General features: G+C 38.5%; 1 protein-coding gene across 1 annotated transcript in view; it reads right to left on the bottom strand.

Annotated features, from left to right (window-relative positions):
* The window catches only part of wdr18 (WD repeat domain 18), an 87,750-nt gene that overhangs the window by 20,983 nt on the left and 45,482 nt on the right, over nucleotides 1-21,285 (bottom strand). The window contains exons 5-7 of the mRNA XM_053512624.1: nucleotides 20,159-20,302; nucleotides 11,600-11,664; nucleotides 9,570-9,694 (exon numbers count right to left, since the gene is read on the bottom strand). Coding sequence (XP_053368599.1) covers nucleotides 9,570-9,694; nucleotides 11,600-11,664; nucleotides 20,159-20,302 — 334 coding nt within the window. The remainder of the gene's footprint in view (nucleotides 1-9,569; nucleotides 9,695-11,599; nucleotides 11,665-20,158; nucleotides 20,303-21,285) is intronic.

The following is a 21,285-nucleotide window of genomic DNA, read 5'->3' as shown; positions in this document are numbered from 1 at the left end:
CCGGCAAACTCATCAAAATGTCCAGCATGCTGTGTCTTTCCGAAAGAAAATGGAAAAACGGTGAGTTTTAAAGAATTAGGACGTGTGCCCCGATTTCTGTTCGCCTCGCAGTCGACAAGGGGGAACTGAATAATATGTTTCTATCAGGAGCGCAAGTGCTGTACGTTTTGGCTGTAAAGGAATGACAGAAATTGGCACTGTGCGTTAAGCGAAGTATCGTGAATATCAGGGAGAGCAAAGATGGAGACTAGGGTCGGAATCATTGTCTTGTCAAGTGTTGGTGGTGACCAATCTTTCTTCAGCCACGATCACCACTTTGTACTAGTGCCTGGAAGTTGGTGAGAGAATTTTCACCTCGAATCAACGGCTCGCGCTGCCTTCTACCTCCTTCCCAGAGTTGCGCATCTGCCAAATGAGTAAATGCAATGTAAATGTAAATTTCCAGCTTAACAGCTGAGAACCTCATAAATAAAGATAGGAAAATAAAAAATGAGCGCTGGGAGCCGAAGCAAAGTTTCGACCCATTGGGGAGCCTGTAAAACGTACCCGCTAATCAAACGATAAAGAACGCAAATCTGGTTACTCTAATCTAAAATTGACACACTGCCTCAATTAGTGGACGTAAGCATTAGAAGTGAACTAAAGCATTAAACAAATAATAAACCTATCATCTGTTTAAATCACAGCCTGCGTGTTTGTGCGAGTGTATTTATTTCTTGTTGTGCGCCATCGGTGCCGGCTAATTATCTCTCACTCAATTACAACTATTGATTCATTACATGCTGGTTCCTACTGCCAGAATTAGACTAATGGCCTGGGCCCGCTCCGACCGCGCCACACATTCATAAACTGTGCACTATGCCAGGTAGGGTCACAGAATGTTATGGAATCCCAGCAAGGGAGGGAAATGGGCTCGATGCCAACACACTGCAGATACAGCCTCTTGGCACAGTACTCCCACAGGGACGGAGGGGGGGGGGGACATAAAAGCTACGCGTGTAGCTGATGGCGGCGAGAATGGAAACGAAGTTGCGAGATCGTGAGACTGCCAAAGACGACTTTGCTCAGATGCAGCCTCAAGCCCAACTGATTTGCATTGGATATTTTAGAAGAGATTTCAGAGTGCCGTTAGTCTAGACAAAACATTCCACAGCGCGGGAATTCAGGGACGCACTTACTTATTACACAGAGGCTTCTGAAGTGATGTTTAAAAGTCATATTGGTATAAAGGGATGACTGAAAAAGACTGCAAATCTCAGCCTTCTGGATTTAGTAGGATTTACCTGAAAACTAGACTGATTGGTGATGTGTACTGTATGCAAAGGCTTATGTCACCGTCGTCAATGCTTTTGCTTAGACATACTGTAGGTTACCAGGAGGCTACTGTGCTCATCTGGACCTTCAATGCTGCAGAGATTTTTCTGTGCTTCTCCCCAGATCTGTGCCTGGATACAATCCTGTCTCAGAGGTCTACAAACAATTCCTTGGACTTCATGGCTTGGTTTGTGCTTTGACATGCACTGGTAACTGTTGGACGTTATATAGGCAGGTGTGTTTCTTTGGAAATAACATTCAATCAACTGAATTTACCACAGGTGGACTCCAATCGAGATTTAGAAACATCTCAAAGATGATCAGTGGAAAGAGGATGCACCTGAGATCAATTTTGAGTGTCATGGCAAAAGCTGTGAATACTTATATTTTTAATAAATTTGCAAAGATTTAAATCAAACTTCTTTCATGGTGTCATTATGGGGTATTGTTTGTAGAATTGTAGAAAAATAATAAATTGAATCAGTTTTGAAACAAGGCTGTAATATACTGTTGCAAAATGTGGAAAAACGTAAAGCCCTGTGAATACGTCCTGGATGCACTGTATTTTTGGGCACCTTGTAGCCTATGGAAGTAAAAGTTTTTTCCTATTTATTTCATTTAATTAGTCAATTCATGTAATTGCTTTTTTTTAATATGAAAAAATGAAGGGTGGCTCAAGACTTACCGTAAATAAGCACTAATTAAAATCTTGACTTTTATGAGATTTACTTTTGTTTGTCCTCATGATCAAATTATACAAATGACCATCACACCCATCATATCAGGGTTTTTTTTTTTTATAAAAGTGTTGCTACAAAAGTTGAAGCAACTATATAGAGTGTCTTTTTATGATGTAGTATTACAATTTCCCCCTTATTGGAACTAAGAGACAAACCTGTTCTAGCATGAAAATGTACAGAAAGTGGGCTCCGAGACGAAATGGTTTGCCAAGGTTGGAGTGGAAGAACTAGAACACTGACCTCAACCATAATTAACATGTTTAGGATGAACTGCGATGCTGTATGTGCCACAAGTCCCCTTGCCTGACCTCATTAATGCCCCTGTGCAAATCCTCCCCCGGCCCATGAAGGTTATTACACTAGAGAATGGGTACCAAATCTTAATGGTACGCGTTATTTATTTTTTTCACATATCCCAGTTAGGAAGCTAGGGTCAGAGTGCAGGGTCAGCCAAGATAAAGTGCCCCCTGAAGCAGATGGGGTTAACAGTTGCAACTTGGCGATGCTGGGGCTTGAGCCTCCAACCTTCCGATCAGTAACCCACAGCCTTAATTAATTGAGCCTTTTAAAATGCTCTCTTAAATCTCAAGGGAGTGTGCACAAGCTGGGACTTGAACCTGGTCCACACAATTGGGAATCTTGCAGAATCATACTGTACTTCTCAAGTTAATCCATTGGATCACTTGAGAAGTATGAATCACACATGGTGTTGGAGTCAAATAAACCTTTGGCCATATAGTGTATTTGTAAATAATGGTTCTATAGGATGGCACAGAAATACGTGTGCAATGTTAAGTAGGCTCTTGAATACACATACTTCAAGCTTCCTGATGTGGTTTCATCCTAGCCGATTGTTTCAGATCTGCAACATTTTATATTATTTAGGCTACATAAACAGTAGTGTTCTTTGTGCTCCGTGATGTCTATTAACATTTCTACAGTTTTAGTAATAATGGGGTTCAGGCTGTTAAAGCCGCACTATACGGAGTTCTAGTTCAAATATCGGTTATATAATATGATCATCTTAAAACACACAGTTATTAGACTCGAGAGCATGGAGAAGCCATCTGCACTGAAAGCTACACTAACATCGAGCATGATGCTCTGCTATTTTTGCTCACATTTAAGTCTACCCTTAAACACAGCTGGGAAATGTACTAGGTCTGATTAGTCTAATGACTGTACTATAAATATGACCGTAGGTTTTATTGCAGTATATGTGCGAATCCCAAAGCATGCCAGGAAAGTGATTAAAATGGACCAGAACAGAAAATTCAATGACCTGCAAGGCTGAAAACTTTCTTAGATGCTGAGCAAAGGCTCAAATGAGAATGCACTTGGTATCAGATCCAACAACTCCAATCTGCAGAGAAGAGATCAAGACAGGATGAGAGGGGAACTGCTCCGACTTCTTACTTAAGTGTCTGACTATCTCCATATCTGATCACATCCTGTTCAATGTTCAATATACAGTCCTTCATTTTAGACTCATTTGGTTTTGCTGTCGGGTAGAGAGGATTCGTTGCAGTACAAAGAGAAAACTCATGAAAAAAAAAATGCTATATGTAGCGCAATAGTAAGCAAGGATGCATTCTGAACTTAGTCCTTTTTCAAGCTTTAAATCATTCCTAGAAGAGGAATTTGATTGAAGTTACCTAGTCGAGATTGCAATCAGCTGTGTAATTAACACAAGTTTCGACAAAGCAGCAGCCAGCCACTACTGAAGAGATTCACTCGTGCTGAACATGAACAGTGCTTTTAATGAATAGCGCTGCCTTTTTTCAACCACTACTCTCGCTACCCTATTGCACTCCCGCGTGTTTTTAGGAACTTTAAAATGATTCACCTTTCACCGTTACTGACAAGTGGGTTATTAAAGGGGATCGCACCTACGTTGACAGTTACGACTTAGGATACGCTTATGTCGTATCATCCAGGGTCTCCAACATGCTGATCCATAACCGCCAAATGCCCACATGTTGAGCCCGGAAAGTAATTTTGTAAAACGCATACGCCTGGGAGTTTACCGGTGTGATTTGTTTGGGTCTCGTTCGCTGCTGAGCTACATGTGTGTCTAGCAGCAGACCTTAAAGAAAACAGATAAAAGGGAATGAGGGCAGGGATCAGCAGCATCTGGGAAATAAGCGTGAAAGTGGGCTTAATTGCCTTCAAGATCAAATGCTTTAGATGAAAGAGTTGAATAAACCCTCAAATTGAAAATATTATTCTTTTTTTTTTTTTTTTTTGCCATTTCTCAATTCGCAAGCAGTTCAAGGTATTCACGTTAAGGATAGTAGTAGTAATGCAAAAGGACTTACAAACGGTATAGAGGAAGAAAATGGTACGTATCAACTTATTGTCAACAATAAAGGGAGGCAACGAGGCTGAACGGCAGCTTGAGATTTAGAGGGATTGCGAAGACTTAAGCGGATGAACGATGACAAGCACATGGTAGGTTATTAACTAAAACACAAAGCTCTTGATGCTTGTTTAATTGCTGCAGGTAATTCAAAGAGACAGCAATTTGTTCATTGTAGCTCTCATCATCTATATTTAATAGCCATTTGTTTATAGCTCCACTCATACTTTTCATCCAGGTTAAATTTACATACTTAATGTTTTTTTTTTTTTTTTTTACTTTATGACTATGCAGTACAAAATACAATTCCACAGTACAACAGAAGTTAAAAATAGATGAAATTCATGGAGAAATTGTGTAGTAGGGGCACAGGGATCTATCGCTTCTCCTACTGTAGGCGTATTGGCCAAAATGTCTCAGTCTTATATCTCACAGAGATCTTACTTTTATACAGTATGCGGACCAGCTCGGTGAGTGAAGGGATGCGACTTGGTGCCACTGCATCACCACTTTCACCTGCATGATAAACCTACAGATACAGGGAATGTAAACTGATATCTTAAATAAACTAAATGGCAATGTCAGTCCAGTAATTGTCATACTTGTATCTTTAGAACATGTTAGGTGTTGGAGGCTTAAAACTTGTCAGGTTTTGTATGTTTATTACAGAAATTGTGCTCAGGATGGCAGTTTGTCCAAAGTGGTAAAAAAAAAAAAAAAAGGCTGACGTTGTGAATGGATTTTTATGTCAAAATTTGTTTTTCGTCAGGTCCCAAACAAAGCTATTTATTCATTAACCCCATCCTGTCTCTCGTCATGAGAACCTGTGTGCGGTTGCTTCTCGGCCAAGAAAATGGGCTCACTCACAACTTTGCCTAAGAAGACAACCATGAATGAAGGATGGTATACTTCCCCCAACCATAAAAGAACAGTTGGGTAACAATCAATGCCTTTTCCAGCACCTTGCCACAAAGCAAAAGGGGAAAAAAAAACATCAAAATTTTGGGTCCATGACCAGGAAACTCTCCAGACCTAAATCCCCATTAATAACTTGTGGTCAATCCTCAAAAAGTGGCTGGACAAACAAAAATCCACAACTTTGGACAAACTCCCAGCATTGATTATGCAAGAATGGGCTGCAATCAGCCAGGATGTGGCCCAGAAGTTGACTGACAGCATGCCAGGGCGAATTGCGGAGGTTATAAAAGGAAAGGGTTAACACTGCAAATATTGACCCTTTGCATAAATCTAATGTAGCTGTCAATAAATCTTTAACACTTATAAAATTATTGTAATTATACTTCAGTATACCATAGAAACATCTTACATAAAGATCTAAAAACAATGAAGCAGCATATTTTGTGAAAATTTATAATTAATTTTGGCCACGAATGTACACTAGAGGGATTAAGCTGTGGCCAAATCAACAATTAAATACATTCATAAAAAGAAAGAACACACTGGTAAGATTAGGAATGCCAAGAGACCTGGAAAGGCGTGGATGACAAATTGTTTTTTTTGTTTCATTAAAAAAAGAAAAAAAAGAAGAATTTTAAATCAACAATCAAGCAACGTCTTGACCAGAATAAATACAAAGGGTTTAGTGCAAGGTGGAAAACCGGAAGACCTGATTAGATTTTGGCTAAAACATCTACTAATCTATTAATGTTCTGCAACAACATCCTACAGACATATAGGACATATGTCCATGGAGTATGGAGAAAAGAAGGAATGATCACTTCATCTTGCGGCATGGATGTGTACGGCTGCCCCAGAACAGGTTGCATCACATTTATCGATGATGTGACTGCTGACACACTTATTGATGGCAATTTATTGTTGGCAAAAAGCCTTAAGAACAAGAAGGAACTGAAGATAGCTGCAGAAAAGCCCTGGCAGAGCATCAGCAAGGAAGAAACGCAGCATCTGTGGATTCCAGATTTCAGGCTGTCTTTGACTGCAAAGGATTTTATGGTACTTTGCTCAATTACTTCTGGATCCTTTAAAAGGCAGAGCTGCATATAAAAGCGCAGTTATTTCTACAATGTTTGCCAGATTTAGATGTAAATATGCTCGAATTAAAGCTGAAGGTCAGCTCTATTCACAGAAGCGTCCTAAAGTTCTCAGCGATAACATTTTTATATAACAGGTGGAAAAGTTCATGGGACTGCAAATCATTCCCGGGGAGGTGCGCCATGCAAGATTTCACAATGCCTTTCTCTCACTAATGATATGAAAGGTTGAGAGGAGCCAGCAGTCAATCAAAAAGAGATAACCTGAAAGCAACAGCTACACAGAGAACAATAATCGATGAACTGCATTACAATCAGCTCCGTTCTCATACCTCATGCATAATTCCTGTGCTAAAAAAGAAGCACAGAGATGCGCGTCTAAAAGCATTTACACAGATCAAAACTCTTATGGAACAATAATTCAGCTTGGCGTCGTCAGAGAAGGAAGGTTTGTGCATATTATCCCATGAACGGAAAACACACAGTGAAGTACGGAGGTGGAATAATCCTATGAGCTGCTTCTTTGCAAACTGTACTGGGGCATTATACATCATCAAAGAAAACCTGAGTGGAGCAATATATTAAATATGAATTTAATTTTATCGTTCAAAACAAACAAACAAAAAATCTGCATGTTTGATGATGCATGTTTTAACAAGAGCCATACAGACTAAATAACTTAAGAAGGCCTTGCATGGTCCAGCCAATCTCCTGACATGACTCTGATTAATCATTTATAATATACGATTTTAAAACTGCAAATGCATCAGAGGGATCCACATAACATTGGGTAACTGAAGATGATTTTCCATAAAGGAAAAGGTGTATTAAATCGAGCCACAAAGGGGAGGAAAAAAAAAGACAAAGAAAAAAAGAAATAAAATAAAACACCTCCTTACCATAGATGTCTTGAAGCTGTAATTGCCAATAAGAGCTTCTGAGAATATTTTCCCCATATCACTTTTTTAATCATATCTTTTTATACTTATAAATACATGGAGGGAATTCCAAACTAGACTTCAGGTAATGTGCTGCAATTTAACTTCTTTAACTGGAGTAAAAGCAGCATTGGAACAAATGTTTAAAGGAAAGGAAAAAAAAGCCTTGAATGTATTGTTTGCAACTTTATGAGAATGTGGTGTTAGTTGTGCAGCCAGAACTATCAAGGTCTCAACATTCACCAGATCCCATCGATACTGTATTCAGCCGGCAAGAACACAGTGTGTATCAGTGGCGAGATCTTTTCAGTTGCAGGCCTCTCAAACATTTCGACTACAATTAACTTCAAATACAGTTTCTTTTTGTGTGCTTTTCCAAATGGAAGTCGTCTGTGTAATTTAGAGATGTAATCTACTGAATTATATGCCTGCACATACTTGTGCTTTAAACCTGTATGATGATAATATTGAAGCTAATTTAAAAAACAAGGCTTTGTATAAAGCAAAAAAAAAATTTTCCTTATTGTCTAAAACACTATCCAATCTGGTAAAGAAATTTCACTTCATTACTTTTTATTAAAATGATTAAGAACAATGAATTTGTCATGCTTCATTCGTAGATAAGAACACCTGGATGTAAACACTGGAATGACCAGGGAACCCAGAAACCCCAGAATATTGCTTGGATAAAGAAAAATCAGGCCCTAAAAAAGGAAAATAATTATTGTCCACAGTCCCTAAATCCCAGTTTCTTCAAAACCATACTGTAATGTCCCAAAACAAACTAATCAGATTAAGACTATGTTCACACTGCCAGTTGAATATGGACAAGAATATTTGGCCAAACCTGTAAATTATTGACTTCAGGTGTTTTAATCAGGCTTCTTATCCCTGGTGAAGGACAATCCCCAGCATACCAAGACATCTTGGACGAGGACATCATGGCCTTTTTTTATTCCAACATGACTGTGTCCCAGTGCACTAAGCAAGGACTATAAAGACATGGTTTGATGAGTTCCCTGACCTCAACCCCATCACCTTTGGGATGAACTGGATCGGAGATTAGGAGCCATCAGTGCCTGACCTCATAAATGCTCTAGAGAATGAATGAGCTCGAATTCCCACAGAAACACTCCAAACTCTTGTAAACAACCTTGCAAAGAGAAGTGGAAGCTGTTAAAGCTGCAAAAGAGGAACCAACTCCATATAGAGGTACATGTATTTGGATTTGCAAGTTTGGACAAATACTTTTATTTTGACTCAGATCTGACTTTTTTTCATACCAATGTAAACAGCTCAAACCACATGGAATCTGTTATTTTGAATTCTGATTTAGACTACGTCAATAAAGCTGTGTTCACATTACCAGCTGAAGTGACTTAAATCTAAATTAAATTTTGGACTCAAATGTTATATATATATTTTTTCAGACTGGATCTGAAACACATCAGATCAGATATAGATCCATTACATTTTCATGTGACTTGATCGGAATTCTTGCGACTTTTTGACTCTGCTCATGGAAAGGGTGCATTTCATAACAGTGACAGCAAAAGCTAATGAAACCGCTAAAGTGAGGCGTCTGGCTTTATTCCTTCCTTCTAGACTTCAACAAATACAACTGACTAACTGCTTGGCGTCCGCCCAGCGCAAAACCTTAAGCATACTTTTTTGCTAAAATTGAATATATCGTTAAAAAAGAACGAATATGATGTGTTTTAATCCCGATAACTTAAGCAAAAACGCATCAGCAGTTCTAAAGGATGCGAGGTGCATCCACGTTATAGTGAGATAAAATCATTTGTAAATAAGAACGTGAATATTCATGAAATGCAAACACTTGATAAGAAGGTGCTCTTTGGATTGTCCTGCTTGTGTTGTACTGTCTTTGCATAACATCTTTTTTCTAAGACAGCAGTTAACAAAAACACAAATCCTTTTTTTTTTTTTTTTTTTGCCAAGTCACACACAAGCTATGCGCAGGATGGTTCTCGGCTGAAGAGAAATTATATCTACAAAACTGAGACATAGATGAGTTCATAAGTGAACCAAGCACGAGGGGTCATTTGGCGAGTGCTGGAAACATGACTAAGCAATGATGGATGTTTATGAGCAGAGGTTCGGTGCGTGACGCGGTTTAAAATGCAGAGAAGAGAGCGCGGCAGAAAGAGCGGGAGACGCTGCCAGAGGAGTGGGTGGAACTCACCTTTGTGGCTGATGCAGCGGATGCACTGCTTGCTCTGAACATCCCACATCCTGACAGTCTCGTCATGCGAACCTGACAGCAGCAGCGTACCGTCCATGGACACAGACAGGCACATCACTAAGTTCCTGCACACAGAAAACAAATCTGCAATCGGGCCAGTGCTGCTTGGCATGGTTGGGATGCATCAGTAATCCATTTTAGGATGCAGGTACAAATCTTTCCTGCTGAAGGAGGGCGCATGGTCATTTCACACATCTATGTAAAGACTACACAAGACTTCAGGTGCCAAACTGGTATGGTCAACTTTTTATTTTAATTTTAGGATTGCTCAGATATGGAGCAATGAATAAGTAAAGTGCATCTATATAAATCATATTTTAGGAGGAAAATGTATTCCTGTTTTAAATGATGTCTGTAGAGGACTGCTGAATGTCATTAGCATACATACTTCATCCTAAATAAGATCTTGTTTCATAGTTACCAAAAAGTTACCAAAACATACTAACTGTGAATGAAAGAGTCATGGAAAAGGGTAAGCATTCTATAGATCTTTCACATCTGACATCACAAAGTCTGTACGCCATGGCCACGCCTCCTTCAGGAGGACAAAAGAGTTGTTACTTACTCAAAAAGTACTCAAACCAACATTCAAAACCAGTCACGGAAGGACTAAGCAAGAAAACATATCTGATAACGTTATTTCATATTAAACAACACTTATAACTACTTCTGTCATTCCGAACTGCCCCTGAACCATCTGTGTATCTATTACACAGCTGAATTCCAAATCCCTCTGTAACTCCTGATCATAGGCACTACTTATTGTGTGGAACAAGGGATTTAACACCTTACATAGTGCTTTCATTTTCCATTCTTGGGGATTTAAACCTAAATCAGTTAGTTAACTATTACGTTAAGGTTACATGTACATGTAAAGTGGTGGATATTTCAAAGAATCATTTCATTTGCAGCAGAAGCACTGAATATGCTGAATGAGGCAGAAACATTTTTCAGACTTGGATTTTTCTGTTTCCAGACGCCAGAAAAGGCAAACTGCATTTCCCGTGTCCTGAGTTTATGGGTGGGGGACTTTGGGCCATAAACAAAATGTCAGCGCAAGCACCGATTTAAGATAACCGTCATCAGCAACAGTAGTTCCTCTACTTTGCCATGGTGATCGTGTCCCTCGTCGTCCTCCAAGAGTCCCATCAAATCAGTCTTGTCCACAGAACTGAGCAAACACCAATCGTCCTTCAAGGTACTAGGACAAGGACGCCAAAAACAGGAAGATTCTCTGGAGTTTGCTTCTAATCGCAATTTATCCCCTCTGCTCCGATCAATTCATCAGTCACTCATTCTTCTACACTCAGACTTGCAGATGTCGCCAATGCTGATCCACCTATGAAAGGTGGACTATCAGGATTTAACTTGCAACATCACCAGAGAAGTTATCCGCGTCTATCTGCTGCTAGAAGAGCAGTTCGTCGCATATCTTCCAGAAAGAGTGACAGGCTCAGTCTACTCCCACCAGAGGATCAGCTCTCTTCTTATTCACTACTTTGACTAAGAGTAATATGTGAAAATACCTTTTTAGCTGACATTTCAAAATTTACCAGAGGAACATTTTAAAATGAATTCTAAGAATTCCTCATGCTTCATCCAACTGGAGATAATCTGGGACAGAGCATCAATGTCTAAACAGGGTCATATGACAGGCAGTTAGAAAAGTTTTTTTTCCCCACCCACTAAGAAACACACCTATAACACATCAGCAATGCATATCAGCACTCTCAGCCTTAGGCATCGCTATCACAGGTTGGCAGCTGTCAAGCAATACAGGAGCAGGTGGGAATTGGCTTTGACAAAACTGGAGAAAATCTGGGCAAAAAGCTAAATAAAAAGCTCGGGTAAGATGCTTTTAGGAGAACATTAAAGCAGTAAAAGAGCAAACCAGTCGCTATTTATAAGGCAGACTTCACTATTCCCTCTGGCCTGACCTGTACAAGAACTAAAAGTCATTATCAGCTTACCTGTGGCCTTTGAACACCTGATTGCCTTCGCCGTCTGACTGGAAGGTCTTATCCCGACTCAAAGCCTGTCGATGTAAAAAGAAAGAGAGAAAAAGGAAAAAAGAAAACATTTATTATAAAAAGGAAGACAAATGTGGCAGGAACTGAGAACAAGCTCTAAGCAAATTAGCTCACGATCCAGGTACAAAGCTTCAAGATCCTTGCTTCAACATCCATTAGCCTAAAGTGTGTTTTTTGGCCCTGACCATCTTCTAAATGGTTTGATCAATTGACTTAATCGCATCAATTAGGGAGGGGGAAAAAAGTCGCTGCAGATACGAGGGTGGTAAAGATTACTAAACTGCACCAGCACTGCTGCTGACTCAAATCATTACGCCACTTCCTAATGGCTTGCTCGAGGATTCTCAATTAAACATGACAAGTGGAGTTCAAAGGCATGGATTACGCTATAGACAGCCAAAAGTCATTTATTTCCTATTCATATACCAACGGTTTCAGCAGGCGCTCTCTAGTCTGGCTAGGATTTAAAATTCACATGATTAGTAGAAATGACTCAAAGCATTACATTTTTAATAATGAGATACATTACATACATCAGTAAAGTTAGTGAAACTGGAAGAGTTTCGCACTTTGTAAATGAGAGAGGGAAAGCTGAAGGAGGCATGTTTTAATTGCTCTATTCGTAACACGGAAAAGTTCACACATCAGCCGTAACTTTAAAACTGCTGGCAGATGAAGTGAATAACGGTGAGTTTCTCATTAAAGTTGCATCTGTCAAGGGTGATAATACAGCAACAGTCCAAAGTTTGACATGCCTTCTAATTTCATGGGCTTTCCTGATTTTTTATACATTTTTTCCCTACATTATAAAACAATGCTGAAGGCATCCAAAATATGCAATAATCTCCTTTAACTGGTTAATATTAAGATACTCTTAATTGAACCTCTTGATTTCTGAGGCTGGTAACTCTAAGGATTTCTCGGCAGCAGAGGTAACTTTTGGTCTTGCTTTCCTGGAAAGGTTTTGATGAGAGCCAGTTTCATCATGGTGCTTGATGGATTTTGCAAATGCACTTGACAATTCTGTTCCTGCAAGAACTGTTTAAAAAAGGCTGACTTTCATGTGGTGGGGCTGTGGTGTCTGTGTGTGTTAAGGCTCACAGAGTTGTCAATCAGAAGGCTGGCAGTTCGAACGCCAGGGCCCTTGAGGAAGGCCCTTAACCCTGTCCTCTCTAGGGGCGCCATACAATGGCCGACCCTGTGGTCTAAACTCTGCCTACTAACAAAGTTGGGATATGCGAAGAATATCGAAAAAACACTGTTACACTGTTAAACACGACTGTTGTTGTTACTTCATTGGCAAAATTGCCTTAGTGTTATTTCATAGTTTAAAAAAAAAAAAAAAAACGAAAAAAAATAATATTGTTCAAGAATGTATAAAATAAATTCAAACTTTTGTCCAAACTTTTGATTGGTAGTGTTCAGTATATTAGGAAGCAAGTTAACAGTCAGTTCTCAAAGTTGGTGTATTAGAAGTTTTTTTATTTAATTTAATAATCTGGAGAGACTTTTATAAGGCCCACATTGTGATTCATTAGACCATTGGGTCCAATACCTTGTGGGGTATTCTAGGTCTCCAATGGTTAGTGCCTACAAAAATGCTCAAAGGAAGGACAACCAGTGAACTGGCAATAGGGTCGTCATGTGCATCATTGACCCAAGGCTCAATGATGCACATGGCGACTAAAATCTAGAATGTCTTCTGTAGCACACATGGCTCAAACAATGAATGCTGGTAATGATAGAAGGCTGTCTGTAGTTTTCTATATATGCTGTTCTATAGCAGTAGAACGGTGCCCATGCTGATCATGGTCCATTCCCAAAAGCTCCTATGATGGGCATCAGAACTGGACCCCAGAGAAATGGAAAAAGGTGGCCTGGTCTGATATTCATCATTTTATATCATATGGCTGGCGCATGTGCGTCTCTTACTTAAGAGAAGAGATGGCACCAGGACGCACTATGGAAAGTAGACAAACCGTCAGAGGCTCTGAGCAATGTTCTGCTGGGAAACCTTGGGTTTTGCCATTGATGTGAATGTTACTTTGATACACACCTACCTAAACATTGTTGCACCCCAGGTATACCCCTTCATGGAAACGGTATTTCCTGACAGCAGTAGCAGGATAATGCAACCTGCCTCGCTCCGTCCACACGAAGCCGGTGCGTTCCCTATCTGATCATTTTTTTCGTGAACACGGCGCCGTCTCAAGAAATATCTGCGTACACACGAAACCACTGAAAACGGTGTAGTATATATGCCAGACCAGTATGGGGCGCTGTAATTCTGCCATAGAGATACACTATACACGGAGAAGAAGACTTTGAGCATGCGCAAAACCTTCGCGCTGTATACGAACCAAGATTGTGTTGTCCATTATCGCTTGTTGCTCATAACAGTTGCATAGAAGCAATAGATTTTGCTGTAATAAAGCTACTAGGCCTTGTAGCAACACGAACACAATCATGTAGTCCGCCATTACTGTTGTTGCTATTACGTGTGACGCAGTCGACACATGATGTGATGACATCATTGTTTCATAAAATATACGGATTGGCCGTACACATGAAGACGCAAGGGTGTCGTTTTCAGATTTATCCACTTTGGGACCCGATTTTTTAAAAAATAGCGGTTTCAGTCTCCTAAAACGCCGGATCCGTGTGGACGAAACGCCAATACGATAAAATGTATATGTATACAGCGAAACGCGTCTCCGTGTGGACAGGCCCTAAGTATCAACCTCTTAGTATTTATGACTTAATTAGTTCTGGCGTTTACAGTTAACCTGGACAACATTTTTTTTAATACAAAAGCACAACACTAAGGATACGACAAAAACATTTTTGTTCATGACAGAGCTCTTTAAACCCAAATTTTTCACCAAGTATGGATATAAAGAAACAAATTTGACTCTTTCACCAGGTTCATCATTAACCATACAAAAAGGATAACAAAAAAAGTCAATACAGAAAAGTAATGTGTAGTGATCTGCTGAATCCTATGGTTTTGTGGGCTTAAAGAATTTTGTCAAGAAAACATTCCTGAAGGACTTGCTATGCTATGATCTCTGTCCATTGTTTACTAGAAGAGCTTTAAGCCACATGTCATTGATTTGGACTTAAATAATACTTAATTTATCTTGGAATCAGTCATTTTGGAAGACATTAAAATTCTTCTATTTATTTATTTTTTATATCAAAAAAAGGCAAAAAGATCTGTATTAGGCTGAAGAGTACTTTATACACATTTTTTTTCTGTCCTGGACCCATATCCTTACAGCACATCGAGTCCTTTTTAATGTAATGAGACAATTTAACACGGCTGATCTATTCGCAAATTAAATGATAGGACCCCTAGACTAAAAAGAAAAAAAATCTTGTTGGATTTACTTAATTTAATTGTGTACACCGGTTCCTTGTGATTGAATTGAGGTACATTAGCACACTTTGTCCCAAAGATGTGCAAACATGCATTTTTAAAGCCCTGAACAAAACCAAATCGAGTAAATCCAGGTTGCTGGTGTTCAGCTACGGCCATGTTACAGACGCCGCTTATCTATTGAACGCGGATTAAAATTATGGTTTAAACCTTAAGTGCCAACATCTGCACAATTTTACAATAGGTAACTGGTTTACGTTAATACTACTGTATGTGAATTAATTAACGTAGTAGTTGTAATAAAATTCTTTTAATTAGTTTTAGTATGAGTGAAGAAAGTTAAAGTAAATTCGCATCTGAAAAACATTTTTTTTCCTAATTTGCATGGTCTGCAACATTTTATATTAAGGATTAAAAAACCAAGACATAAAACTTAAAAATGTATATGAAAACAAATTCAAAATGACTTTAATCCAAAATACAGTACACACCCACAATTCTTGAAATGGTGAAAGTACCAAAATTCGTAAGGTTCAAGTACAAAAAATATGTCATCAGTTATCCACAGAATTGATGATGGTCGTTTAAGTCAAACCAGGACTTTCTTGTGAATGAAGGCATGAAACCGATTTTTGAAAATCAATGGATAACTTGTCACCAACTTGAAGAGACGCAACTGTCCATGGGAAGTGTACACACGATCAATAAATCACCACACCTTGCACATTACAGGAACTCGGCTGTGAGTTATTGCCACCTCCCTCGTACAATCCTGGCCTCACCCCAAGCCATTTCCATTAAAAGAGTTCCTGGGGGGCTTTGAATCGGCACTTAGATACGGTATCCCCCGACTAATAGTGATAGTAAAGCTGAAAGCATACAACAAATAAGGTCCATATACTGAGTTTAGATACTCCAGTCTGTTAGATACTGATCACTATACTTAAAAAAACTACAATCTATAAAAATGAGCCATCTTCTCTTCAGATTAAGGGGATCTCTAAGCAATAATGTGAGTCATACAAGAGAAATAATACTCTCCCTGCAACAGTGTGTGTGTGTTTGTGTGTGTGTAGATAATGTCTGACCACTTGCAGCTGTGTGCGCACTCCCACTATGCAGCAATCACGCTTGCAATTTAAGTTTAATTCATTTATTTACTTCCATCGCTTTGGTCAAGGGTTAATTTTTCCCTTGATGTGATTAATGAAAAAAGCAATTAAATGTGTTTAGCTGTATAAAATGCTGTGCACGCCACTATGTGTGGCACATCCAAAACATTAGACCCTTTAATCAGCAAATGCTACACAAATGCAATGGACTTTTGAGTTCTGATATTAATGACGCGTTGCTTTTGACAATTAATTTGCACTATTTACTATTAATAGTGCCGTTACTATCCCTAAACAACTTGTTTTTTCTAAATGTTTTGATTGTATTTATATGCGAAAATATGATGATAGTGTTGGAAATTCGTACTATTGGTAATATTTTTTTGGTGGCATGAATGGATTATCTGCATTTACATTATTTCCTATGGGAAAGTGCGTTTCGCAATACAGTACAAAATTTTTCCTTAAGAACTCGCACTTGGAACTGATTAAATTTGTTTGCCAAGGTACCACTGTACCTATTTTTTTCAAAAGTAGGGCATGTACATTTTATAAATTCCTTTTGTGTTCAGAATCAAGTCTGCATACGTTCAATTTATAAATGTAGATGTCTAATTCATGAATTTAAAATAATACAAATTTACAGTTACTTTAAAATCATGGGACGCTAAGTGTGTACGCTAACCAGTGATTCTGTCCTGGAATCCTAATTTCCAACACAAATAAGTAAAAAATCTATAATATAATCCCCTGATGTAATAAAACTCGAGCCTTTCACTTTAAATAAAAAATATATATATATTAGAAATTCCGTTTCATGCCGTGTCCGTGTAAAAAGCCGGCTCGAGGTGACAGCACTCCTTAAGGCCAGGACTCCCCCGGACATCTCTACTCCTCAGCACGGTGTGCGCTTTTATTTCCCCTCGTGCCTTAACCTTTGCACATAAAAAAACCCACAAAGCTGAAGGACTTTATTGTGAGAAATGAACCTGTCACAGTGAATCAACACAGTTAAAGGAAATAAGCAAGAGTGTACAGAGTGTAGAGGTTTACACTTCACAAATCCACAACTATAATGTAGACTGGGAATATTAGAGCGGTTAAACACTTATCTGATTGGTCAGACGGTGTGTGTTAGTGTGTAATGTCACAGCTCGGCTTGTAACACAAATGACATGTCGATGTTAATGCGCTTGCTGTAATATTTAGATGTTTCTATAGTAACCGCTTATTTATAGGGACTTGCGTAGCAGACTTGGCACATGATCTAAAACTAATATGATTTTAATTAAGTTTTCTAACAAGAAAAAAAACCCACATACAGTCGTTGGTGTGATGACGTTTTTGTTAGGACGTGTGTATATAACAGTTATGACAGGAGTCTTCCACGCTTTTTGCCATGCACTGTGCTTTGTAATACTTCACAGCACAGGAAAGTCTTTAAGACTGAGAAGTTTATGCTTTCCAGTTTCTCTCCAAAATAACAAGGAAAGACTTTTTAACGCTGCCATAACGTAAATAACGTGATAACAGGAGCCGAGTCGCTTTGCAGACGTTCCACATCATTAAATGTACACTTAATGTAATATCACTGCTATAAAAGTGTAAACACAGACCTGACCGCTCTGTTATTCGGAAATAACACACTTATAAGTGAGAAAGAAGAGTTCAGAGCGGTGAAGCATTGGTAAAAGTGCGTTATTTTCTCATAGCAGCATTGTATTAGTGTGTATTTGCAGAACAGACCAAATATTTTGCAGTAAAAGTGAAAGTCTGTGTGATTTAAGTGTGATGCAAAAGACTGAAGAATCAGTTAGGTAATTTGTCTAAGAAGAGCTAGAAAATAATCCGAATTTGCACCAGATTTCATTACGTGTTCAGTCTCAAAAAAAAAATACAGTATATCAATTCTTAAAAGATTAACTGCAATAAACAATTCTCTATACGCCATTTTTTCATTAATTTATTTTTTACTCAAATGCAATTGTGTGTGTTTAAGAGTATGGTCTAGATGCTAGGGACAAAGAAAAGGTACAGATACCTGAGGCAGCTACACACTGGAAGAGTGAGTCAAAAATAATCCACACTCTGGCTGTAGAATGTATTTTAATTTAACTTAGAAAAGACAAATACTAGACGAATATTTTTTCTACATAATCTACTTGCTTACACTTTGTCAATCTGTCAACACCCTCTTTTATTCCCTCATTAAAAAATGTTTATTGCCAAAAATGCACCGCTGCCATCATTTCTTCATCAGAAACTCAGTATGCAGATGTGCATCGTCCTGCAAGATCACAACGCTCTTGGGTATTAGTCACGGGCACAGTTAATTTAATTTTGTTGGAGTTGTTGAACCTTTTTCCTGATAATGTTCCAATACTGGCCCTTGAAAATCACAGAAAACTGTAAGCATAAATTTTCCAGCTGACGGTTGACTTTTGAACTTTCTCTCAGTTTGCAATTGATGATGTTTCTGTTCCATCCTCTGCTGTTTGCTCTCAGGCTCGTAGTGATGAGTCCATGTCTCATCACCAGTAATGATTCTCTTTAAGAAACTTTCACCTTCCTTAGAGTATTGCTACAAATTTTGTTTGCAGATATCCAAACGCTTCTGTTTATGCTGTTCAGTGTGATGTTTTAGCACCCTCAGACCACTAAAATTTTTTTGTTAAAAATCACATGCAAATAACAAGAGAGACATCCAGTTTTGCCCGCACCGCAGTTACAAATGAACTGAAGTAGCACGTTCACACCTGCACAGCAGTGTCCGGGGAGACGATAGACTTAAACAGAAAGCTCTGATAAGACAGAGCTTCCAACAGAAGTCTTAATATAACCGGAGTGCGGACCATTTTTGACTCAACCTTGTAATAATCTGCATGAGCCAAACACAAGAATAACAAACTAAATAACAGTCAAAGAAGACTCTGGATAAAAGGAAACTACTCTGGTTTTATCATGCACCAGATTCTGTAAAGGATTGCAGCTCCGGTGGTGGAAGGTAACATTTTACGTACATTTTTCACAGATCTGTATTTTTCCCTGAGCAGTTTTATCAGTGCATATTTTTGTTTTTACTCCACTACAACACATATCTGTACCTTCTACTTCGCTATATTTCTGCATTGTGGCGTTACAGTGTATAATAACAGTGGTACATTATGTACCATCTAAAGTGATACTGCTGAGTAATTACTGTTAACCCGCTGACTGTTACTGTACCATACACGTAATTGTGTGATTTGCCTTCCCTCCATGAAATGCTCAATCATGTAGCAGGTGTTGGAAATCCGAAGCAGAGATTTTTGCAGACCTCAAAGAAACAAGGTCAGACAGTCAGGATGTACAGAGAAAGAGAAAGACAGAGAGAGAGAGACTTTTAGTAGGACTTAAAGGCTATTGTGTGCTTTTAAAGTTTATTTAAAAGTAAGGACTTTTGGACTTTTATTCGCGTACAAATAAAAATTGACAACTTTTTACTTGAGTAATAGTTTCCCTAGGGTCTCTTTACTTTGTCCAGCTCACAGGTGGCTGCACTGAACATGGCCGCCCTGGAGTTATGCCCCTCAGCATACACATACACACACATACACCATCATCTGATTTCTCGCTATACACACTGAATCAATACCCCCTGACAACTCTTTTAGCGCACACCAAACATCCCATAATACTAAACACACCAAACTTGGTATTGTTCAGAGTTCTCCGTTCCTCATGGGTCAAGCTTTGTTTACTGATATTGATATTCTGTCGCTCAAATTCTTTCTGAGATCCTGGTGTTCATTCCGATCGCTCGTCACATGACCCTCGCTAGTTTTTAAACACTGCTTTTTTTCCTTCAAGACTTTGGACTGTTTGCTGCCTGCCCTCTGTAACTGAACACTACAGTACCTTAACACTTACCTGCTCCTCCACTTCCTGAAATTTTATAACAAATTTATATAAAACCTAAAATTCAGGAATCCAAAAAATTATATTTAAAATGGGAACAATTCCACTTACCGTGCTACAGAGGGAGACCTGGAAGATATTCCCATCACTTCCTCCACAGAACAGGAAGTACTCACAAGGGTCAAGGGTCACTGACATGATGCTGACATCAAAGAGGACTGACAAAAGCATCTCTCCTGAGGAGATTTCCCACAGCTGGAAGAACACAAAAGAAAAGTGAATATAGAGAATAGCATAGTTTTTTTTTTGTCACATTCACACATATATAATAAATTATCGTAAATACCCGTTGTTGGCAGGAAAAACGTTTGTAGAAACATAGTGCGTAAAAATGCTAAAGCTAAAAGTAAACTGATCAGCTTTAATGTAATCATTGATATTATTGATTCAGGTTGGTTAGCAAGTTAGCACGTACACATATTGCTAACTTATTGATACAAAGAAATAAAATTCACTTATGCCACTTTAGTGGTTATTTCTGAGGTGAAAATATGAATTAATCCCAGTAAAAATATTCAGTTCAGGTTTTTTAATTGATATCTATTGCTGCAGGTGTTTGTTTACCATAACTTCATACAGTAACATCGCTATTACTCAACATTTTGATTTCATATATGGTGCAGGTTAAACCTCAGGCAGATATCTAAGTAATACAAAAGCTTCATTTAATTCCTTATAGTTTTGTGTGACATACAAAAAATTTTTTCTGAGACTGGCTTCGGGTCCTCCAATGAACGAAACGTATAAAGATTTCATTAAAAGAGCGACAAAAATGTACAGACAAAAACCTTTTTTTAACCTATTAAATTAATATTGATATACTGTAATGACTCTTTACACTAATATAACTAGTAGACTAATTTAAATAGATATTTCATTAGGTAGATGATTTATACAAAATTATATTATATGTTGTATAAGGTTCTTCGACTTGATCTCCTGGCTGAACATTTCTAGCTCTGGTTTATTTTCTGTGTGTGCGCGTGCATAAACCGTGATCCTCTAATGAAACATGATTTTAAAACCTGGATTTAGTTTCTCTGCAACAATTTCCGTGCTAATTTGGATGTTTTTCCTCATCATTATAGTGAAAGATCGATCTTGCCTAACCTCCTGGCAGAGGAAATCTATCCTGGAACATTTAGAACGTCATGAATCTTCACATGAGCCTTTGAACA

Source organism: Clarias gariepinus, chromosome 15 (genome assembly GCF_024256425.1).
Source record: "Clarias gariepinus isolate MV-2021 ecotype Netherlands chromosome 15, CGAR_prim_01v2, whole genome shotgun sequence".
In the NCBI taxonomy this organism is placed as follows: Eukaryota; Metazoa; Chordata; class Actinopteri; order Siluriformes; family Clariidae; genus Clarias; species Clarias gariepinus.
This window is presented reverse-complemented; position numbering and strand designations above follow the sequence as displayed.